Source organism: Balaenoptera physalus, assembly GCF_965194825.1.
Source record: "Balaenoptera physalus genome assembly, chromosome: 2".
Taxonomy (NCBI): domain Eukaryota; kingdom Metazoa; phylum Chordata; class Mammalia; order Artiodactyla; family Balaenopteridae; genus Balaenoptera; species Balaenoptera physalus.
The window spans coordinates 174,217,009-174,239,531 of record NC_138883.1 but is presented as its reverse complement, the minus strand read 5'-3'; the positions used below and the strand labels follow the sequence as shown (position 1 = coordinate 174,239,531).

Below are 22,523 nucleotides of genomic sequence, written 5' to 3'. Positions count from 1 at the left end.
ATAGATGAGGAAACTAAGTCTCAGAAAAGCTTGTAAGTCTCAACTTCCCAAATGAGGAGGTGGTGAATAAATGCAAATTGCGTTTATCTTCAGAAGCCATGTTCTTAGACCCTGCTGCCCCCTTTGTGATGACTGCATTCACCCGCCTCAGCTGCTCCATTCCTTACGTCAGCACTTACCTATGGAGAAATACACCACATCACAAAAGCATCTCACCTTGCACCGTGAATGTCTAACAAGGTGACTTAACTACATTAAACTGACATTCAGCTGGATGACTTCCAGGGACTGTCAAGGTGCTACTGAAGTTGCATTTATGCATGTGACTTTTTTTCACTTGGAGAAAGGATTGACCCCAGATGTCAAAATGGCACCAGGGGAAAATGTACTCTGCTTGACGTCTGTCAGAAGAGTATTAAATGGAAGTCCTGCCCCTCAGTGATCTCACAGCACTTCTTATAAGAGCGAAGGTGTCAACCGCAGCCAGTTTTCCTCATTCCATATTCTATATCCATGAATAATTATATTCTTTCTTATTCCAGTCTTCCCCAGCCTTTAAGGTATATATCTTTCACCTCTTGCCCTAAATAGTCCGTGAGGTGACTGTGAGATGCAGAAGAGCTGCTGCATTTCACACTGGAGAAAGTCCCTTCTTCCAGGTGAATGAAGTTGATTGCAATGTCATTTGTAAAATATCCTGAGATTTCCCAAGAGGAAGATGAGATGTTTGAATCAAGTATTTGTTCTTGTTATTCATATTATATCATTTCTTCTGTTGCATGTTTGACACTTTTGCTCTTCCACCAGTAAACAGATTCTCTCTATGTAAGCAACAGGCTTATATTTATGACAAATATATTGCTATTAACTAAGAAAATGGTTCTCTGATGCCATTTGGCTCTCTTCATTTTCAGAATATGGTTATCACGTACATACATGTTTTAAGGCCAGTAGTAAAACGCAAGACAGTTGATTCTGTTTTTCAAACCTCTTTATATTCTAGATCTGATCCAAGAGCTGAGGGGTGTAGTTTAATGTCAAAATGAACTCTGAGTGGGAACAAGGAAGTCTGTGTGAAGAGATAATTTAGACAAGGATCTGTGCTCTCTCTGGGAAGCAAGAACTAAGAAGCAGAGGAAAGGATATAACACGTGGTGTAATCAAGATGATGACATCACCTAATATTTGTCTTGGGTTTTTACAGTTTCAAAATACTCGCAAATACATGATTTCATCTCATACATTCAAGCACACCTTCATGAATTAATTCAGCAAACATTTACTGTCTTGTGCTATCACCTACCCCGTGCTAGCCTTTGTGCTGGGAATACTCCTATGAATAAGAAATTTAAGCTGCTGTCTCAAAGAACCGAAAGTCTAGGGAAGGAGATAGATATTTAAATTAATAATTACAATTAAATGTGTTGAAAGCTTTTTATAGTACAAATACATACAAAGTATTATGAAAGAATAATGAAAGAGGTGACTCCTTTGAGTTGAGTCTTGAAGAAAACTATTCAGATGTAGGTTGGTGGGGTTTAAGTGTCCGGTGAGGGACGGATAATCCAGAAGGACACCTGTTGAGAGGTAAAAGAGCTTGTCCTTTCTAGAAGATAAGGCTGTAATTTATCAGAGCTAACGTGCATGAGGGGAGACGCATCTATCCATCCATCCATCCTCCCACCCACCCGCCCATCCATCTAATAAGAAATTGTTGATCATCTACTTACTATGAAGTATGAGCTGGGGAAAAAAAAGACAAATAATACAGGGTCTCATCCTTCAAGAAGATCAGTGTCTATTAGGGAAAAGAGACATGGAAACAAATAATGGCTTTTCAGACCTTACCAAGTCTAAGAAAGTACTACTAGGAACTGGGTTGACACAAAGAAGGAGATATCAGGCACTGCTTGGCTCACCCAGGAAAAGCTTCATAGAGAAGAAAATCTCTGATGAGTGGTATATTGAAGAAAGACTCTGCCTAGTAGATCAGAGAATGGGGTATTTCCACCAGACGGACTAGGTTGTGTGAGAAGCATGTAAGAACACTCAGCACAGGTTACTCAAAGTCACGGGCAGTGTGGCTTTAGCCCAGATTCTGCCTATGCACTAGAGAGGGTGGGAGATGGGATGGAGAGTGGGTGGGGACCAGATGACCAAGATGTTTGGATTTTGTGCTGAAGGTGACACAGAACCACTGAAGGATCGTAAATCAGGGTGGGGGAATGTAATCAGATTTGTGTTTGCAAAGATCCAAATGATGGCAATTTGGAGGCTAGATTAGGGAGCAAAGCTAAGGGCGTGTTTCCTGTTTGGAGACAGTTACCGTAGTTCAGGTAACAATGAGGACCTGAATTAAGTGAACAACAGAGGAATAGATCAGAGGGGCTGTATTTGGAGGTCTCAGTGTGGTAGACAGGTTTTAACATGGGGCTGCAGAGGGGAGGGGACTCTAGACTAACATCTGGGCGAATAATACTGTCATTGACCAGAATAGGGCAAGAAGGAAGAGTAAGCGATGGGACACGGTCCCCATAGTGACAGAACTGTAGAAGGAGAATCAAGGGCCCGCCACGGGCAGTTCATTAGATGTTGGCATCATTAAATGCTACCACGAGCATGGAAAGGGCAGGTTCTGAAACTCATAATGAACTGGTGAAATACTGATGCTGAATATTAACATGGTTGCAGAAATGAGGAAACTAAAGCCTGGGTCTTTTCAGTGATCAAGAACCCAGGAATTCCAGGAACTCCTAGGCTAGTGCACTTCCCATTATACTGTGCAGTGACTTTGTTGGAATTCATCAGCTACTCCAGTCTGTGAATTCCAGGGCCTGAAGGGTAAGCACTGTGAGTGTTGCTGTATTTTGAGACTGGACTAGCTCAGGGCCTGACACATACAGAAGCACAGAATTATCTTCAGTGCCAAAACTTATGAACTTGACCAAGTAATTAAAAAAATTTTTTTTAACTTAAAAATATGATAATAAGGAGATGCTTACATATAACTGATTTATTTAAAACAATGTTTAATTTCAATGACTGATTATTATAAAAATTGTTTACCACAAAAGAACTCCAAAAAAATCCTGTCTCCCTCTTCACTGCATTTCTTAATTTAAAACCAGTGAGTATTTGTACAGATAGTGTCATGTGGGATTCTTTATAATTTTATGAGCGTTCTTCAGCAACTACTTAAAAGAATTTTTAAATGCACCTAGAATTGTTGATGTAACAACCTAAAATAATTTTTTAAATATTTCTAATACAATGTTTAAAAGAAGTTAATATATAAATTACTATAACCTAATAAATCCAATGTTAATATAATTTTAAGACACTATTCACGTATATTTCTATACTATTAACTGGCAGTTGCAACTTACAAAATCTGAAAAATTCTTAATTGATGAATTTCAATTAATTTATTTTTTAATGTCAAAAATAGAAACTGAATAGAATGAAGTAAGTTTTTAATATACGGCCTAAACATCGTCTGTGGCTAGAAAGTATAATTTATTACTTCAATTAAATATTTACCAGGAACTCTGGTTTCACACAAACTCAAAACCATCAATTCAGATGGTGCATTCACATTAATATACTAGTTTATTCCCATATATGTAGGTATTTTAAAGATTCTTTTGTCTTTTTTAGAGGATTTTTTTGTGATAAAGCATTACTTTTATGGCACAGTCTTTTCAACTGTAGAGAGTAACTGAGAATGAAAAGCAATAGAAAAATAATTCAGATTGCAATGTATTTATTTTACATATTCTCATTATCTATATCTGAACAGGCATCTTCCTCCCACGTGATTCATCTCTCTTCTTGGGTCTTTATCGTACAGAGATGTTTAATGATGTCATAGGAGGGAATGACGTCACATTTTCAATATTATGACATAAGTGTAGGCTTGAGGAAAAGGAACAGATGGCTGCAAGAGAAAAAAACCCTTGTTTAAATTACACCAAAACCAGAAGTTGGCTCTGAATTGCGAAATGTAATTAAAACCTCATTTTAAAATGGATTTCACAGTTTATCCACCCTAGGAAGAGCTTTTTACCATATGAACTTTCCAGCTACCACAGAGCACAAAAGAGGTTGCGTTTTTCATGTAAGCGATTCACAGTTCAAGGAATGATGGTATTGAGGAGAGTGAAGATAAATCTCATAGACATGGCAATCCTATTTGTTATAATGTCACATTTCATGGGAATGGTGTCAGAGTCGTGAAAAATGTCTTTAGAAGAAAAAAATTACTTGTGGAAGCTTTTGGTGGGTATAATGTATCAGAGAGAATCCAGGACCAGTGCCTTCGTTTGCTCTTGACATTGGGCTGATTCGCCCAAGTGTCTTTGTTAAAGAGTGCGATTTAGGATACTCAACACATACCAATTACCAGCATAACTTAATTGCATTTTATTCGGCACTTTTAGGTATATTAAGTAGTTTTGCTCCATTTCAGTTTGTCCAATATTTGCCTGGATTTTCTATTTCTTTTTAAATAAGTTTTGCAATGAAAGGCAAACCATGATAAACGATAATCGGGGAAATTTGCCTAACACATTAAGGGTTAAAAAATAATTTTTCTTAATGCCTTTTGACAGATGAGCAAAAGACTGGAGGCTTAAATGACTTGCTGACGGTCACTTAGCAAGTAAGTGCTGGTGTCAGAAATAGAATCAGACGCTGTGACCCCAGCACTCCCTCTTTCTCCATTGTCCCAGGCAGACATAGAATAGGCACTGCATTCACGAAAGAATAGCTGTGGCCAATGTCACCACACGACATCACACTGAAATGTGTTCAAGGTTTGTGTTTCTGTATCACTGAGTGCTCTCTACAAACCGATGTAGACTTTAAAAAAAATTTTTTTTATTGGAGTATAATTGATTTACAATGTTGTGTTAGCTTCTGCAGCACAGCAAAGTGAATCAGTTATACATATACATATATCCACTCTTTTTTAGATTCTTTTCCCATATAGGTCATTATACAGCATTGAGTAGAGTTCCCTGTGCTATCCAGTAGGTGCTTATTAGTTATCTATTTTGTATATAGTAGTGTGTATATGTCAATCCCAATCTCCCAATTTATCCCTCTCCCCATTCCCCCATAACCACAAGTTTGTTTTTCACATTTGTGACTCTATTTCTGTTTTGTAAATAAGTTCATTTGTACCATTTTTTTAGATTCCACATATAAGTGATATCATATGGTATTTGTCTTTCTCTGTCTGACTTACTTCACTCAGTATGACAGTCTCTAGGTCCATCCATGTTGCTACAAATGGCATTATGTCATTCTTTTTATGGCTGAGTAATATTCCATTGTATATATGTACCACATCTTCTTTATCCATTCTTCTGTCGATGGGCATTTAGGTTGCTTCCACGTCCTGGCTATTGTGAATAGTGCTGCATTGAACATTGGGGTGCATGTATCTTTTCGAATTATGATTTCCTCTGGATATATGCCCAAAAGTGGGATTGCTGGATCATATGGTAGCTCTATTTTTAGTTTTTTAAGGAACCTCCATACTGTTCTGCATAACGGTTGTATCAATTTCCATTCCCACCAACAGTGCAAGAGGGTTCCCTTTTCTCCACACCCTCTCCAGCATTTATTGTTTGTAACTTTTTTGATGATGGCCATTCTGACCATTGTGAGGTGATACCTCATTGTAGTTTTGATTTGCATTTCTCTAATAATTAGTGATGTTGAGCATCTTTTCATGTGCCTCTTGGCCATCTGTATGTCTTCTTTGAAGAAATGTCTGTTTAGATCTTTTGCCCATTTTTTGATTGGGTTTTTTTGATATTTGATTGGTTTGTTTTATGATATTGATCATGAGCTGTTTGTATATTTTGTAAATTAATCCCTTGTCTGTCGATTCATTTGCAAATATTTTCTCCCATTCTGTGGGTTGCAGTGTAGATTTTTATGTAAAATTTAGCTACAGTCATACCTAATTCTATACCAGTAGCCATGATTGTATGTTTAAAAACATCTAGTTTTTCTTATATTTTCCTGTCTCATGCCATACGGGTAACAGAAGAAATGTCAGTGGATATTAGGAAATGAGAAAAGGGCAGTGTTATTAGTAAACATTTTCTCTGAAAAATTCTCGTGTGCTTATCAGGCCCCTACTTTGTTGCCTGAATTAACGTCTTTAATTTCTCACTCCATAGTTGGATCTGAGCTGATATGACTAAGTAAGTTGTCTTTACTGTATATAACATGTACAAAGTACATACTCTACAAGGCATACTCATTGCTCTCACCACATACTGTGCATTTTGCACGTAATGCATGCATACACACAACCCTAACAATAAACTGTTCAGAAATACAGCATCGTATGCAGAGGATTCTACGTGTTATAAACCATTTCATGTGCAAAACATTCCAGTTGTTCTTTTTTTTTTTTTTTTTTAAAGTACTTCCATGCTATTTAAATATATAAAAATATTTTGGTCAGTTTTAAGTTTGCCACACTTTTGCTTGGAATTGTTTTTGGTTGGTTTCACATTAATTCACTAGTATTCATAGGAATTGAAACTGTACAGTTCAAAGGATACCAGATGATTATTTTTTGGTGCCTTTACAAAGACACCCTTAAGGTGAAGTCACCATAATTATAATGAAGTAATCAAGTTGAGGGCAGAAAATGGGCCTTGTTCCCTGCTACATCCTAGTGTCAGGTATATGGTAATTAGGCACTTAACAAATATTTGTTGAATGAATGAATAAACGAAGTGATTTTCCACTCACTTACTTTATCTAATTAAGAGCATGAAAAAAAATGTATCTAAATTGTGTCCTTTAAGGAGGTGGGCGAATTTGGCCTGAATAATCAGGGGTAAAGAGCCCATCCACTGCAATCTGCCTTCTCCTCTTTCAGAAACCCTTGAGTCAAATTCCTGTACCTTCCACAGGGAGAAATCTTCAGAGAGATGTGCTATGTTCCTGCACTTAATTATCATTGTGCCTCTAATCAAACTCTAGGCCCTGGATTTCCATTAAAGCCCTTTGGTTTGTTAAATCGATACGTAGAAGAAAGATTGAGGCATAGCACCTGTCTTTGGCCCTCCCAGTGGCTCCGAGTTTGATCAGTAAATAGTTAGTACCCAAATACCTTCCAGCCATGTTGCTCTACCCAACTTTCCTTGGTGATGGCAGAATTTTGCTGTCATAAAAATACCTGCAGCTACTCTATAGTACATTGCAGAGAAAATTCCTTGGAGGCGGATGGCAAAAAGACTCTCCGTGGGTTATGTTCTTCAATCCCGTATACCCTGTATCAAACCAGGGGCAGAGGCAGTGCTGTGGTTATCTGCCACCTGGAAATGTGGCCAGGGTTTTAACAGGTAGTCAAGTTTTTTTTTTTTATAAATTTATTTACTTATTTATTTTTGCTGTGTTGGGTCTTCGTTTCTGTGTGAGGGCTTTCTCTAGTTGCGGCAAGTGGGGGCCACTCTTCATCGCGGTGCGCGGGCCTCTCACTATCGCGGCCTCTCTCGTTGCGGAGCACAGGCTCCAGATGTGCAGGCTCAGTAGTTGTGGCTCACGGACCTAGTTGCTCCGCGGCATGTGGCATCTTCCCAGACCAGGGCTCGAACCCGTGTCCCCTGCATTGGCAGGCAGATTCTCAACCACTGCGCCACCAGGGAAGCCGGTAGTCAAGTTTTAATACGTGATTAAAAGGCATAAAGCCTTTGTGGATTAAAAGCCCAAACAGGAACACATAAGCGCTGGTGTTCTTTTTCGACAAATGTTGACTTTGGGCGGCTATAACTGTCAAGGGCAGCCCCCTACAATGTTCCCTAGGGTTACATCCACCGCAGTCCACAGGCACTTCCACAGGCCTGTATTTCTTAAAGAGAACAGATGGTTAGGGGAGGGGCCCAGACACAGAAGCAGATTTATCTTGTCAGGCTGTTCTCTCCAGGCAAATGACCTGAAGCGGGTCACAAGTGGTCATATGACAACGGTGTGGTGCAGAAGTGTCCTAAGGTGCTGGCCATTCGTTAACTCTTCCCTCTCAGGGTCTCAACTGCTTCTTTTGGATAGGCATAGAGCAGTTTTGTTGTTGTTGTTTTATGTGTGTGTGCATGTATGTTAAGGTAAAATGCCTTATTATGAATGCTAGTGAAGATTTGTATATCTTTAAAAATGTTTAGTTGTTGGTACTTCCCTGGTGGCGCCGTGGATAAGACTCCACGCTGCCAATGCAGGGGGCCTGGGTTCAATCCCTGGTCAGGAAACCAGACCCCACGTGCACGCCACAACTGAGAGTTCACATGCCACAACTAAGGAGCCTGCGTGCCGCAACTAAGGAGCCCTGGAGGCGCAACTAAGGAACCCACCTGCCACAACTAAGACCCGGTGCAACCAAATAATTAAATTTAAAAAAAAAAGATTAGAAAAACTTTTAAAAAATTTAATTGCATCAATGGCTTGTGGACACCTGGAGATATTTTATTTCGTATTCTCAAATGATAGAAATCCTACCTTTAGGGGGATGAATGAACAGCTTTACAGGTAGGCAAGGCTGAGCGGCAGTCCGGCTAGAAAGCCCAGTGTCCTAAAAAGAGCTGCAGGACAGAGCCAGCATCTTACCTTGCTACCCACAGTCACAGCAGCCTGTGGGTTCAGAACCTTCTCTTTCAAGCCTAAAACTTCCTGTTGTTGTTTTCCTGGAGGCCTTGTTTTCAGGACGCTCTTCTTTTTGTGCGTTGTATGTGCATCCTGTCGCATGAAATACATGTTCTTTTGTGGTTTGTCCCCATTATAGAAGCTGAAGTCCTTGCCCTTTCAGCACAGGTCAGATTGTGTGCGCAGCCCAGCAGACCTCAGAGAGTCTGTGAAAGGCTGACCTAGTCAAACGCCAGCCTGGCAACTGTCTTGCTGTGAACACTCACACCAAAAAGCTAACATTGCCTGCCTCTGCCTCCCTGAATTTTTTTTTCTGTTACTTTATTTGGTTTGTTTTTCCAAATGCACTCCTTTTTCTAAGGCCATTTTCCCTAGTTGCCTGTCCTCTGAAATGTTCATACTTCTAGGTAGAGTATCTCAGGCCTGGAACCCTGAATAATCCATAATGTAGGGACAGAATGGGTGGCTGTTCTAGAATTGGTCTCAGGATTTTCTAGGATGCTCTGAGTTTGTCTGATGTCAGGTCAAGCTCTCCATTCCATCCTGGGCCATTTTAAAAGGAGGCATTGAAATGGCAGCCAATGAATCTCAGATACTGTAGCTTTATTGTTTAAAAGAAAATACATATACATATGTGTATATATATTTTATGTACCTATACATGTTGTCTGATTTTATGAGCAAGGAGTAAACATATATATATGTATATATATATACACACACACACACACACACACACACGTAGAGTTTGATTTTATGAACAAGGAAGTCCTACTGTTGTAGAAGTTAACGTTTATTTCACCATTTTCAATGAAAGGTTATGTTCTATTAATGCCAGCCCTCATTTTCTCACTTACTTACATGTCTGAGTGTAAACAAATAGAGTTAGAAAGATTCTTCTTTAAGAATTATCATGAGCCAGTTCAAGCAGTAGGGCAGGCTAAACGTTCACAGGATACCTTGCCAACGTAGTACATGTAAAATAATGAATAAAATGAAAGGGGACAAAATGTCATATTGTTAAATGCCTGGCTAAGCTGGTAGGAAAGAAAAGGACTTGTTCAGGGGGCAGAAACAAAAGAGAGAGCAGAGAAAATAAGGAGTAAGGGGTGACCTAGAGCTGCCGTTTGCCTATTTTTTTTTTTTAGTGAGGTATAATTGATGTACAATATTATGTAAGTTTCTGGTATACAACATAGTGATTCACAATTTTTAAAGCTTATATTCCATTTTTAGTTATTATAAAATATTGACTATATTCCCTGTGTTGTACAATATATCCTTGTGGCTTATTTATTTTATACATAGTAGTTTGTACCTCTTAAGCCCCTTCTGCTATCTTGCCCCTCCCCCCTCCCTCTCCTCACTGGTAACCACTAGTTTGTTCTCTATATCTGTGAGTCTGTTTCCTCTTTTGTTATATTCACTAGTTTGTTGTATTTTTTAGGTTCCACATATAAGCGATATCATACAGTATTTGTCTTTCTCTGTCTATTTCATTAGCATAATACCCTCCAGATCTATCCATGTTGTTGCAAATGGCAAAATTTCATTCTTTTTTATGGTTGAGTAGTATTCCATTGTTTATAGACATCACATCTTCTTTATCCATTTATCTGTTGATGGGCACTTAGGTTGCTTCCGTATCTTGGCAATTGTAAATGCTGCTGCTGTGGACATTGTGGTGCATGTATCTTTTTGAATCAGTGTTTTTGGCTTTTTTGGATATATATCTAGGAGTGAAATTGCTGGGTCATATACTAGTTCTATTTTTAGTTTTTTGAGAAACCTCCGTACTGTTTTCCACATGACTGAACCAACTTACACTCCCACCAACAGTGCACAAGGGTTCCCTTTTCTCCACATCCTCACCAACATTTGTTATTTGTGTTCTTTTTGATGGTGGCCATTCTGACAGGTGTGAGGTGATATCTCATTGTGGTTTTAATTTGCATTTTCCTGATGATTAACGATACTGAGCATCTTTTCATGACCATCTGTATGTCTTCTTTGGAAAAACGTCTATTCACGTCTTCTGCCCATTTTGTAATTGCAGGTCTTCTGCCCATTTTGTAATTGGGTTGTTTGTTTTTTTGATGCCTGGGGGGTTTTAAAGGACGAAGTGAGAAAGAACTGGGGCTGAACAGAAATAAATCAGAGACATAGCCTCTGCCAGCACATGAAGGGAGTACTCCTTTCACCCAAAAACAACACCCATGTGGCTGGAGTCAGTGCAAATCTGGCCCACAGAAGGAGTCTTTGGAGGTTATATGTCTTCCTCAGTCTTGTCTTCTGGTGGAGGGGAGGCAGTTGGGAAAAAAGTCTTCCATGAGAATCTATAACCACAAACCTGCACTTACTGAGTTTAGGGGCCAGAATTCACAGCACCTGTGTGGTTCTAAAACCCTCAAATGCTTAAACAGTCACAAAAAGATAAATACGGTATGATTCCACTTGTATGAGGTACCTGTAGTCACATTCGTAGAGACAGACAATCGAATGGCGGTTGCCGTGGGCCAGGGGTGGGGGGGTTGGGGAGTTGATATTCCATGGCTATAGAGTTTCAGTTGTGCAAATGAAGAGAGTTCTAGATATCAGTTGCCCAACAATGTGAATGTACTGAACACAACCAAACTTGACACTTCAAAATGGTTAAGATGGTAAATTTTATGTTATGTGTATTTTACCACAGTAAAAATTGTCTTTTAATTTTTAAAAATTTGTAGTCTCAGGTTGGTAATGCCCCCTGACTGCCTATAAGAAACAAACATAGCAAACAAACAAAAGGCCAGGAAAAAACCCTCCAACCCAGGATTTGTAATAATTTCCAAGGAATCTAAGATCACAGAAATATTTTACAGGAAATAATGAATGAGGGCCAGAAAAACCAACAAACTATACGCTCAGAATGAAAAGACAGTGGGAATTAGATTTATTAAGTACAAGGTTAACATTGTATGCTTAATTTTTTTTTAAAAGATGAAGCTGAAAGCATGTTGAAGGAAAAAGAAATTATCAAAATTAACCAAGGAGATTTGAAAAGTAACCAAATAGAACTTACAGAAGAAAAAATAAAAACTATAGTTCTTAACATTATAAACCAAATTGATAGACTAAGCAGCAGATTGATTCCACTGGAGAGAGAAGGAGTAAATAGGAAGATGGAACTGAAGAAATTACAGCTCAAAGATGCAAATGGATGGAAGTATGAAGTGCAGGTATTAAGATCCTACCTATATCAACTTATAGTTTACAATGTGAATAATCTGGAAATATGGATGAAGCAATAGTTGAAGAGACAATGGCTGAGGTTTTCCAGAAACAATGAAAAATACCCTTCTACTGAGGAATTCCAAGCATACAAAATAAAAAAGAAATTCACACTGAGATAGAGCATAGGGAAAATACAGAATATCAGAGACAAAGATGCTAAAAGTCATCAGAAAAAAAAAGACAGGTTACTTCAAAGGAAGCACAATCACTATGAGTTGATATAACAGCAATAATACATGTCAGATAAAAACGGAAAGGGCTTGGAAAGAATAACTTTTAAATAGAATTATCTATTCTAAGTCACTATTATAAATTATCTATTATATTAAATGATGTCTTATGAATGAAGGAATAAATGCAGACACATGAAATCTAAGCATTTATTACCAAAACAGACCCTCAGTAAAGGAACTTCAAATGATGTACCTCAGGAAATAAGTGATAATTTAAGGATAAAGATCTGAGATGTGAGAGGAAATGATAAGCAAAGCAAAAAAGCAAAAAAGTTAATCTAAATCTACATTAACCATGTTTTTTAATAATGAAATAATGTCTAATCACTGGGATTAAAAAAAATCAAGTAGGGAATTCCCTGGCGGTCCAGTGGTTAGGACTCCACGCTTTCACTGCCAAGGGCCTGGGTTCAGTCCCCGGTCAGGGAACTAGGATCCCACAAGCCATGCGGTGTGGCCAAAAACAAAAAAAATCAGGTAGACCGCACATCCTGGAAAATATAGCCTATGACTTAGATGGTGAGTAATTGAGGTTTCTAAAGTTCTTGTATTACTAGGAAGGGAGGAAGGTAAAAATGTTTACTATATTTCAAAATGTTTAAATTTGATGTGTTAAATATACATGTTAAATTTTCTGCTATAACTACTAACAGGATATAAATCGTACACATACCTTCCAAAGAAGTAAAGAGGAAAAATAGAATATGGAGGTGAAAAAAAAAACAATAAAAAGAAATCAAGAGGGCTTCCCTGGTGGCGCAGTGGTTGAGAATCTCCCTGCCAATGCAGGGGACACGGGTTCGAGCCCTGGTCTGGGAAGATCCCACATGCCGCGGAGCAACTGGGCCCGTGAGCCACAATTACTGAGCCTGCGCGTCTGGAGCCTGTGCTCCGCAACAAGAGAGGCCGCGATAGTGAGAGGCCCGCGCACAGCGATGAAGAGTGGCCCCCGCTCGCCGCAACTAGAGAAAGCCCTCACACAGAAATGAAGACCCAACACAGCCAAAAATAAATAAATAAATAAAATTTAAAAAAAGAAATCAAGAAATTTTAACGATAACTATGACAAAAAAATGAAATAAGCATATCAGTAAACATAGTCAATGTAAATAAACTGAATTTAGCATAAAAAAAAAAGAGAATGGGTAAAACTCCAAACCCAACCATATGCTTTTTATACAAGACACATGTAAATTATAAAGACAAACACAAAAAGATTGGTACAGTCACATTAACATCAGCTAAAACAGCTTTTAAAACACTAGTACTGGGCTTCCCTGCTGGCGCAGTGGTTAAGAATGCACCTGCCAATGCAGGGGACACGGGTTCGATCCCTGATCCGGGAAGATCCCACATGCCACAGAGCAGCTAAGCCCGTGCACCACAGCTACTGAGCCTGCGCTCTAGAGCCTGCGAGCCACAACTACTGAGCCTGCGTGCCACAACTACTGAGCCCACGTGCCACAACTACTGAGCCCACGTGCCTAGAGTCCGTGCCCTGCAAGAAGAGAAGCCACCACGATGAGAAGCCCGTGCACCGCAACGAAGAGTAGCCCCCGCTCACCTCAACTAGAGAAAGCTCGCGTGCAGCAACGAAGACCCAACACAGCCAAAAATAAATAGAATAAATAAATTTATAAAAAATAAAAATAAAAAAACACACTAGTACTTACATTGCGAGATAAAGCAGCTCCATATATGTTGATATAAGTTTCAATTCATCAGGAAGATATAATAATTTGTATGCATGTGATAACATAGCTTCAAGATATATGAAGCAAAAACTGAAATATGTACAATCAGAAACTAAAAATCCACCATGAGAGATTTTAACATACTTCTCATAGTAACCAATAGATCAAGCAGTCAAAAAATCAGTAGAAATATAGAGTATTTGAACACCGTGATTAACAACTGTAGTCTAAGGGGTATATAGAGAGGATTTATATAATAACAGCAGAATGCAATGTTTTCAAGAACTTAATAAATATTTTTAAATTTTTAAAATATATATTATCTATACTCTTTCGTATGCCTGATATACTTCACACTGTTTAAAAAGAATCAAAAATCATCCTTATTGATTAAAGGTGCTACATATATTCCATATCATACAAAAGTATATTATCAAATACATAATTTTAAATTCAAATGAAGCTACCCAAGATTGCATAGCAAATGGTAGAGGCAAGATTTAAAAGCACATGTCTCTGGGTCCAAAGATTCTATTCTTCACGCTGCGATGCACTACCTCTGTGACCAGTATCCAGAAACATCCCTCTGTTTTATCAGTACAACCAGAAGATTCCTGAAGATAGCCAAGTATTGATCTCAATAGCAACCCAGCTGCCAGGACAACTGCCTTTACCTTGACGTCCCTCAGGTTCCCCGTTAACACTGGCTTCTCTGTTCTGCCACAATTATAATATGTTTTATTTTTTCTCTGCACAGGATTTTACAGTATTTTTATTAAGATGAAGCATTTTACCAATACGTTCTGTAGGAGCATTAGTTTATTAAATAGCAGACTGTCAGGTCTGATGGTCAGGATTTATCAGTCTGCTAATATGGCTGTATTCCACTTTGCAAGACGGAAGTAATTGTAACGTATTATTAGTCTCATCGGTACTGTGTTAATTCTTTCATCAATTCAATGTAAAGGCCGATGTCTAGCCTTGGCAGCATTGTTAGGCTTCTTCATACAAATAACTGCAGCCAACGTCTGTTTATATAGTCAGTTATTTTGCTGAGCCCTACAGGTCTAATACAATATGAGGGGGTTGAGTGGTGGACCTCAGAAAGACATGTCCATGTTTCAACGCTCTGAATCTCTGAAAGTGACCCTATTTGGAAAAAGGGTCTTTGCAGACATAATCACGTTAAGGATCTTGAGATGAGACCATTCTGGATGATCTGGGTGGGCACTAAATCTAATGACAAGCGTCCTCATAAGAAGCAAAAGAGGAGACACAGACAGGCAGGAGGAGGCCATGTGAAGACAGCAGAAATTGAAGTTAGGCTACAAGCCAAGGAAAGCCTGGAACAACCAGCCACTGGAAGAGGCAAGGAACGCTCCTCCTGTAGATCCTTGGAGGAAGCGCAGCCCTGCCGACACCTTGATTTCAGACTTCTGGCCTCCAGAGCTGTCAGAGAATACATTTCTATTGTTTGAGGCCTCCCAGTTTCTTATAATTTGTTACAGAAGCCATAGGAAACTGAGACATAATACCGCCAAACAAATAATATACGTATTACTATTATTTTTTTAGCGTGCATTTTCCAAAATTAAGGTGATTCAAACCACCAGTCACAACAACACACCTCAGCATTTCTATGTGTGTGTTTATTCTCAGGGTGAAAGCCATTCAGTTCCCCTTCCCTTTATATTTGCAGATAAATTTATCACTCTTAACTACTGGCAAATACTGAGCATGTGGAATTGGCACCAACTGTGACCTCATACCCTGAGACAAAGTGGTGACACCAACTGTGAAGCATTATGAAGGATTAAGTAAATTAAAAGAAATGCCTTATGCAAAATACCTAGGATACTGACACAGGGTAGGGACACAAAAATGGCATTGGTGATTTTTATTAACGTCTATGGTAAAACTTTATATATACTATCTTCCAAGTAGTTAGTAGTTTCTTTCTAGTGCTTTACTGATCTGATGATTTTATGTATTTGATCATTCATGAATCTTGTGATGGTTTGCACTAATTGGTAGATGGTCTGCTTACCTATCGAGGTGTGACATAACTGTTTTGGAGATGTCTGCTCCAGCTTCTTGCAGCACTCGGATAATCTGAAATGGTGCACTTCGATTCCTTCCAGGGTGAATAATAACAGGACAGCCAAGCTTAACCTGAGCATGAGCTGTTGCCTGTAGAACCTTTCTTTCACTCTCAGTCAGAGGCCAGGAGCAACCAATTTCCCCAATAACGCCACACTTGATACTGGTTCCATCAGCTCCATGGAGAATTTCATGAACAAGGACATCAGTAAGCTGAGGAAGAGAATGAAAATTGATAGACTGGATTTTATCAACAGAGAGTCACCACAGTATGTGAATGAATTTCGTCATTCAGTCACTCATTCTTTTAAAAATGTATCCAACATTCATTCAGTTAGTATTGGTCAATGAGAAAGGCATTTTACTGACCAAATCTCAAATTCAACAAGTTACTGTAAAAGAATTTGAAAAAGAATCGATAACTTTGCTGTACACCTGAAACTAACACAATATTGTTAATCAACTCTACTCCAATATAAAATTAAATTTTTTTTAAAAATCAAAAAACCAAGTTACTCTAAATCAAAGAGTCCATAGTAACTTGCTGTGATTATTTACCAAGAAATTCATGGCTTCAGGAGGCTGCAGGGGAAAAAGTGACTTAATGAGAGTACATTCATTGTACATTCGTTCATTGAGATAAAAATCTGTATTTTAACCTAAGGGGCATCCAGCATGTAAAAAGACTTCCTCTGAATCTGTGTCAACTGTAGCAAGTAATGCTTTAATTTTCTCTTATTCATTCTGTCCTTTATCCTATACAGCAAAGCAGATTCACAGCACACAATACTAAGATGGCATTTGGGGGCTCATATTTATATTGAGTGGTTAGAAGAATGTGTAATCCCTGATATCAGGATAGTCTTCAAATAATATAAATGTATAAAAAGGGAAAGACCTGACTGGAAAAAAAAAATGCGGATAAAATTTTGAAATAGTAAGTATTTTAAAGATTAACTGACTCTTTGCAAAGACTGCAGCTGACATTCTATGCCTATGAAACAGGCAATGGAAGGTACATATATACATACATGTGTAAACACACATCTAAATGTATATTATATGTATGTATAGAAGGAGAGCACACACACATACAAAACAGCTTTGTGGCTTATCCTTTCTTTCTGTCCCCGAAAGATTTACTTTTCCTCCTGCCCATTCTTGCTTAAGATCATATTATGACAAACACAGGAAAATGGATTTTCTTCTACCCCTCCTGGTTTGTAAAAGAAGGAAACATACTCGCAACTGTGCCAAGTCTCTGCCTGCCAGGTTTCACCCGACAGTGAATTTTTATTGCTGGTTATCATAAAATCCAGAAAGAAAACTGAGGTTGCATAACTGAAGCTTCTAATGGAAAACTGAGGTTTACACACAGACTGTGCCACCGCTACCACGCACCATGATACACATGAATCTAAGTATTAACCCGTTGGGTTTTCCGGTGACCAGTGCGTTAAGATCTCCTTCCTGGATGCTTTTTCTTTATGAAATGAAATGTTCCTAATTTAGGTCCCATTGACAGATGCCTTTGCTAGCTAGCAAATTTCTACAGCATGCCTCTGAGCCAGTGACATTTCCAAATGTAGATGACACGTAGGGATAATCCACGTTCTGAAGTTCTGATGATTCTGATTTTACACGCAAATATTATCCAAGAAATTAGGGCTTTTTACCTGCTCCACTGACATGGCTCTGGTCTCTGAAGAGTGAGTTGCATCCACATAAAACCCAGCTCCGGATATGATGTGGACACCAGTCTCCTCTGCAAGCCGCTTCAAGGTCTGCACATCTCGGCTGATCCCCGTGGTTGTATTTTCCACCAAAGCTCCTCCACCTTTGGCTTTAAAATCCAACAACTCTTCCTTGACGGCTTCCGTCTCCTGATTCAACTGCAGATTCTCTCTATGGGAATAAGGGTTTTTCTGGATCCAAAATAAATTTTTCATTGTAATAGGTTCATTGGAGATCACTTCATGACACGGAGGCGGTGGGTAGTACGAGCAGTCAAAAGTCATTGTCAGATGCTCGTGGGTCAGGGTGCGGCCCAGTTTGCTTGGCTCCACAAGGCCCAGAACAGTTTGGACTTTCCCACTTAAGGAAGACATTTCTGATGGGACCGGGAGATGCTCTAAAAAAGAGTGTTTTCTGGAAAAAAGAAAAGTGGAATCAGAAAATTTAACACACACATAAATTCTGTCCATAGGGGATGTGAGGCTGTGAACGTATACCAGTATAAGAGAGAGAATCAATGAGACTAGAGATACGACCTCACTTATCATCCTGCCAAAGTCAGAGTCTGCTGCTTGTAAATTGCTTAAGTTCACTGCAGCTCTAAGTGACATGCGTGGCGTTAAATGTCCCCCAACCACTTCCACTGGGACTCCTCTGCCTGATTTAATCCCAAACTCATCTACTGGAAGTATTTCTTGATATTCAGTTCACATTTTTCTTTTGCTTAATTTTACCTCATTAGTCATAGCTATGTTGCCTTGGATAATTCAAAAATAATCTCCATTAAAAAAAAAAAAACTCTTCATAATCAATAACTTGTCTCAAAAGCAGCCATGTATCAGAACTGTTTCATTTGCCTTTTTTCAGCTAAATTAAATATACTGAAGGTACTGATCATTCCATGACTCATTCACTATCCACGTGAACAAATTTCTGTTGAAGGTCCACCATGTAGAAATTGGATATATAAAGAGAAATACGACAAAATCTCTGACTATGACGATTTCACAGATTATTCCCCAAAAAACAGCTGGAGGGAGTACATCTCGGTTTAATAATGAAAAAACAAAAACAAACAAACCTCTCCATTCTAGATGTTTTATTTCGCCTAGGGCACACCTCAGAAATACACTTCAAAAATACTGAAAAGCAAAAATTCTTAGGCGTAATGAGCGACTGTGAGTTACTGAAACTGAAGTCTGTTGTCTCTCAAAAGAGCAAATACCTCTGTTTATCCTCTGTTTACTTTCATTTGTGACACAAGTTAAGTGTGCACCAAGTTTCTATCAGCGACAGCAAGGACCCAATTCCAAGGCTTTTCATTTCCTAAATGAAGGGATTTCGCTTGGAAAGAAAAAAGACGATCCTGAAGGTACATAGTCAAGGGCAAAACCACGGCCAGAGATAGTGTCCCACTGAAGTACCAACCAGACACACCCAGACGGACGGTGGAAAACAATCTGCTGGGAACTGAGTAAAACAGTGTCTTTCAAAGCTCTCACACTGTTCCTTTTTTTTTTTTTTTCCCCTCCTCTCCCCTCTTTTTAATTGTGGTAAGATATATATAGCATACAATTTGCCATTTTAACAATTTTTAAATGTACAATTCAGTGGCATTAATTACATTCACAATGTTATGCAACCATCACCAGTATCTGTTTCCAAAACTTTTTTCATCACTCCAGACAGAAACTCTGTAAACATTAAGCAATGATTCTCCATTCTCTCTTTCCCCAAGGCTCTGGTAACTACCAATTTACTTTCTGTCCCTATGAATCTACCTCTTTTAGATATTTCATTAAATATTTGTTCTTTCACATTGTTCCTTTAAAAGACATTCTGAAACCATTTTCCCCCTTTGATGGGGGAGGCACATCCCTTTGATGGTCTTCTGAGAATCAGTTTTCCCATCTGTAAATTAGAACAACAATGCACATTTCATAGGCTGCCGTAAGAATTAAATTACATAGCACAGGTAAAAAGACCTGTAAAAGTGCCTGGCACCCAGCACACACCTTCAAGAAAATAGTAGCTTTGTTATGCTCGTTCTGGAAACTATTATATATGTCCTGGGTTATTTCTTTTTAGAGGAGGTGGTTGATTAGAGAAGCAATGGGTATAGGACAAGTTTGTAATAATGGGTGTAGCGCATACATAAGACAAGGTGAAAATAAATCAAGGGTGGAGAAAGGGGAATACTGAGTTATGGGGCCACTTTACATCAAGCCACTACAATGATCTGGAATGCAGGTGTTTGATATATACTAGCGTGCAATGCATAAATGATTGACTTAGACTGTTTGACAGAGAATTTAGGACTTGTGGCTAGCATGGCCATTAAGTGTTGTTTGAGGGTGCTTGTCTGCAAGCCAGGCTTCCAAAAGCTAAGTATTTCACGTGGCGGCCATAGCGGAAGAAGATCGTTATCTATTTAGAGAATCACTCTGTAGCTGCCAGTCACTACAGAGGGCAATATTTTCCATTGATGACGTCTAGGAACTCACTGTTCGATGCCTTATTCCTTGTTACTGTAGCTAGTTCCTTCAGTTGATGAAATCAAAGTACCATTAATAAGAGACTCAATATCCCATATGGGTTCATTTGTTCTTTCCCTCCTTATGGTTGATGGTCTCACCCATGTGTTCCTGGAGAATCACCAGGGGCCAGAAACTTGGATAAACTGACAAAACACTATCACTTTGACTAGAAAAGCGCCACACTGCATAGTTAATTGATATAGATTTGAAAGAGCAATGTTGGTAAGTTTCAAGCTCACAAGCTGCAAGTCTTCGTGAAAAAAAACATCACCTAGGAAATGTCATCTCCTCTGGGAAATTCCTCTAACACTCTCAGGCGGAACTAGTCGGCGCTTCCTGTGATCACATACAATGTAGCCCACACTTAAAAGATAAAAGAAGAACAAACTATAGCCAACACCACTCTATGCTAGAATGTATCTTTTAGCGGATTAAAATATGCAGGTAGATTTCCTAGTTCCTCTGCAGTGAGGGAGCCCTTTTGGGTCTATATTCATCCTGGAACTTGTTCTCTTCTCAGTCGGCAGGCAAGGGGCTATTAATGGCCCTCCTCCATAGCGAGAGTACACAGAATACAGAGGACAGTAAGTGGGCAGTAAAGGCTGCAGTGCACAACTGTGCAAACAGGATGACCCCCCCCCCCAGCCCATGCAAAAAGGAGGCTTCAGGCATCTTACACAGCATCCGTGGCAAGCTTCCACACTGCATACGCCTGCACAGAAGGTAGTGGGAAAAGGGTTAGGCAGAGCTATAAACACATTGGCCACAAGCTTTGTTGTACTTCAGGTATGAAATCTGAGCAGTCAGAGAGACTGAGGACAATCTACAATTACTATGACAGCCTGATCAGAGGAAACACCTCTTCCAATTCCAATGGGTATAGAATTAAAAAAAAAAAAAAAAAAAAAGAACATAGAAATTTAAAGAAAAAAAAAAAGACGAGGAACAGAATCAGAGAACAGCACTACTGTACCACTGAGCTGGAAAGCAGAGGCAATATGTAGGATTGGTCTTCTTTGAAAACATATGCATAAATGAACTTTTATAAAATATATAGCAAATTGGCTAAATTGCTGGAGTTGGGTGGTGAGTAGGTAGTTTGGGAGCAATTTTAGTTTCATTTCACTGACATTGTGCCACAGCTCTTTCACCCTCGCCATTACTCTTAAGATTTTTCCTGTCTACCTAGGGTGAAGAGCCATTTCAATTATATTTCATATTTCAGAGAGTAGGACTTCTGGACCTCTGAATATTTTACATATGAATGTATGGAATTTCTTTAACAGCAATATACTGCCCAATTTCAGACATAAGCCCTCTTCCTGCCCCTACATCTGCTGCACCAGGTCCTAGACCAGATTGGAGATACACGATTTATAATTTTAGAAGCAATGGTGAAATTGGCAAGTTGATGTTTGATGAATTGATTTTCAGTTCACTTGTTCAACAGCTGTGTAAGTTCTAAGCTCTGTAATAAATCCCTCGGTCCATTTCACTTATAGTTGTTTCCTTTCCCTAATCAAACCCTAACGGATTAAAAAATGGGAAAGCATTTCAGAGTTTTATGCAGGAGAAGATATGACCTGAATAACCTGGCAACTGTGTGGAGAATGGACAGAAGCGGGGCCAGTGTGCCTACAGAGACCAGCGGGGTGTTGCTGGAATCTGGACAAAATCCAGTGGTGGCTTAGTCTGAGCTTGATGCCAGTGGAGATGGTGAGACAGCAGAAGCAGAAAGAAGTACAACAGATGGAAGTTTCTCACTGGCCTTGCTGGTGCTATAAAAGTAGTATCCCCCAAATAAATGGGCTCCTTAGAAAAAAGTGCCATCTCATGGAAATGTGTGGGCACTTCTATTTTTTTATGGGTTACATCATACGGAACAGCAGTACTCCATAAACGCTGCACTTAAAGCTGACATTTGATTTGTGACTAAAATATTTTAAACACCGAATAATACTTTTGAAAGCTTGTTTGAATACTTCCGTCATGTGCAGGTTCAAGCCTTTGACATGCCTTCTCTCCAACAGCATCGGTCCAGTGGCTGAAAAACAGTGACACAAGGAATTTCCCCTCACACACGTCCCCACATGTCCACTTGCCCAAATATTTATGGCTAAGTGGTCCTACTGCGTGGAGATTTATAACTTTTCATATTAAACACTGTCCAAAGATCAATAGCCATGTCTGAGTAAGGAGAAAGAAATCCGACCACCTCAGTACACAGAACAATAAGGGGACCCAGCAAGCTCTTCAAACTGTGACATAAATAAAACAAAACTCCTCAGAGA

General features: G+C 39.1%; 1 protein-coding gene and 1 long non-coding RNA gene across 2 annotated transcripts in view; both read right to left on the bottom strand.

Annotated features, from left to right (window-relative positions):
* The window catches only part of LOC309656462, a 1,106,578-nt gene that overhangs the window by 35,194 nt on the left and 1,048,861 nt on the right, over positions 1 to 22,523 (bottom strand). The gene's annotated exons all lie outside the window — the stretch shown is intronic.
* Positions 1 to 22,523, bottom strand: part of PTER (phosphotriesterase related) — a 66,985-nt gene that overhangs the window by 11,846 nt on the left and 32,616 nt on the right. The window contains exons 2-3 of the mRNA XM_082452961.1: positions 17,638 to 18,109; positions 15,909 to 16,174 (exon numbers count right to left, since the gene is read on the bottom strand). Coding sequence (XP_082309087.1) covers positions 15,909 to 16,174; positions 17,638 to 18,069 — 698 coding nt within the window. The 5' untranslated portion in view covers positions 18,070 to 18,109. The remainder of the gene's footprint in view (positions 1 to 15,908; positions 16,175 to 17,637; positions 18,110 to 22,523) is intronic.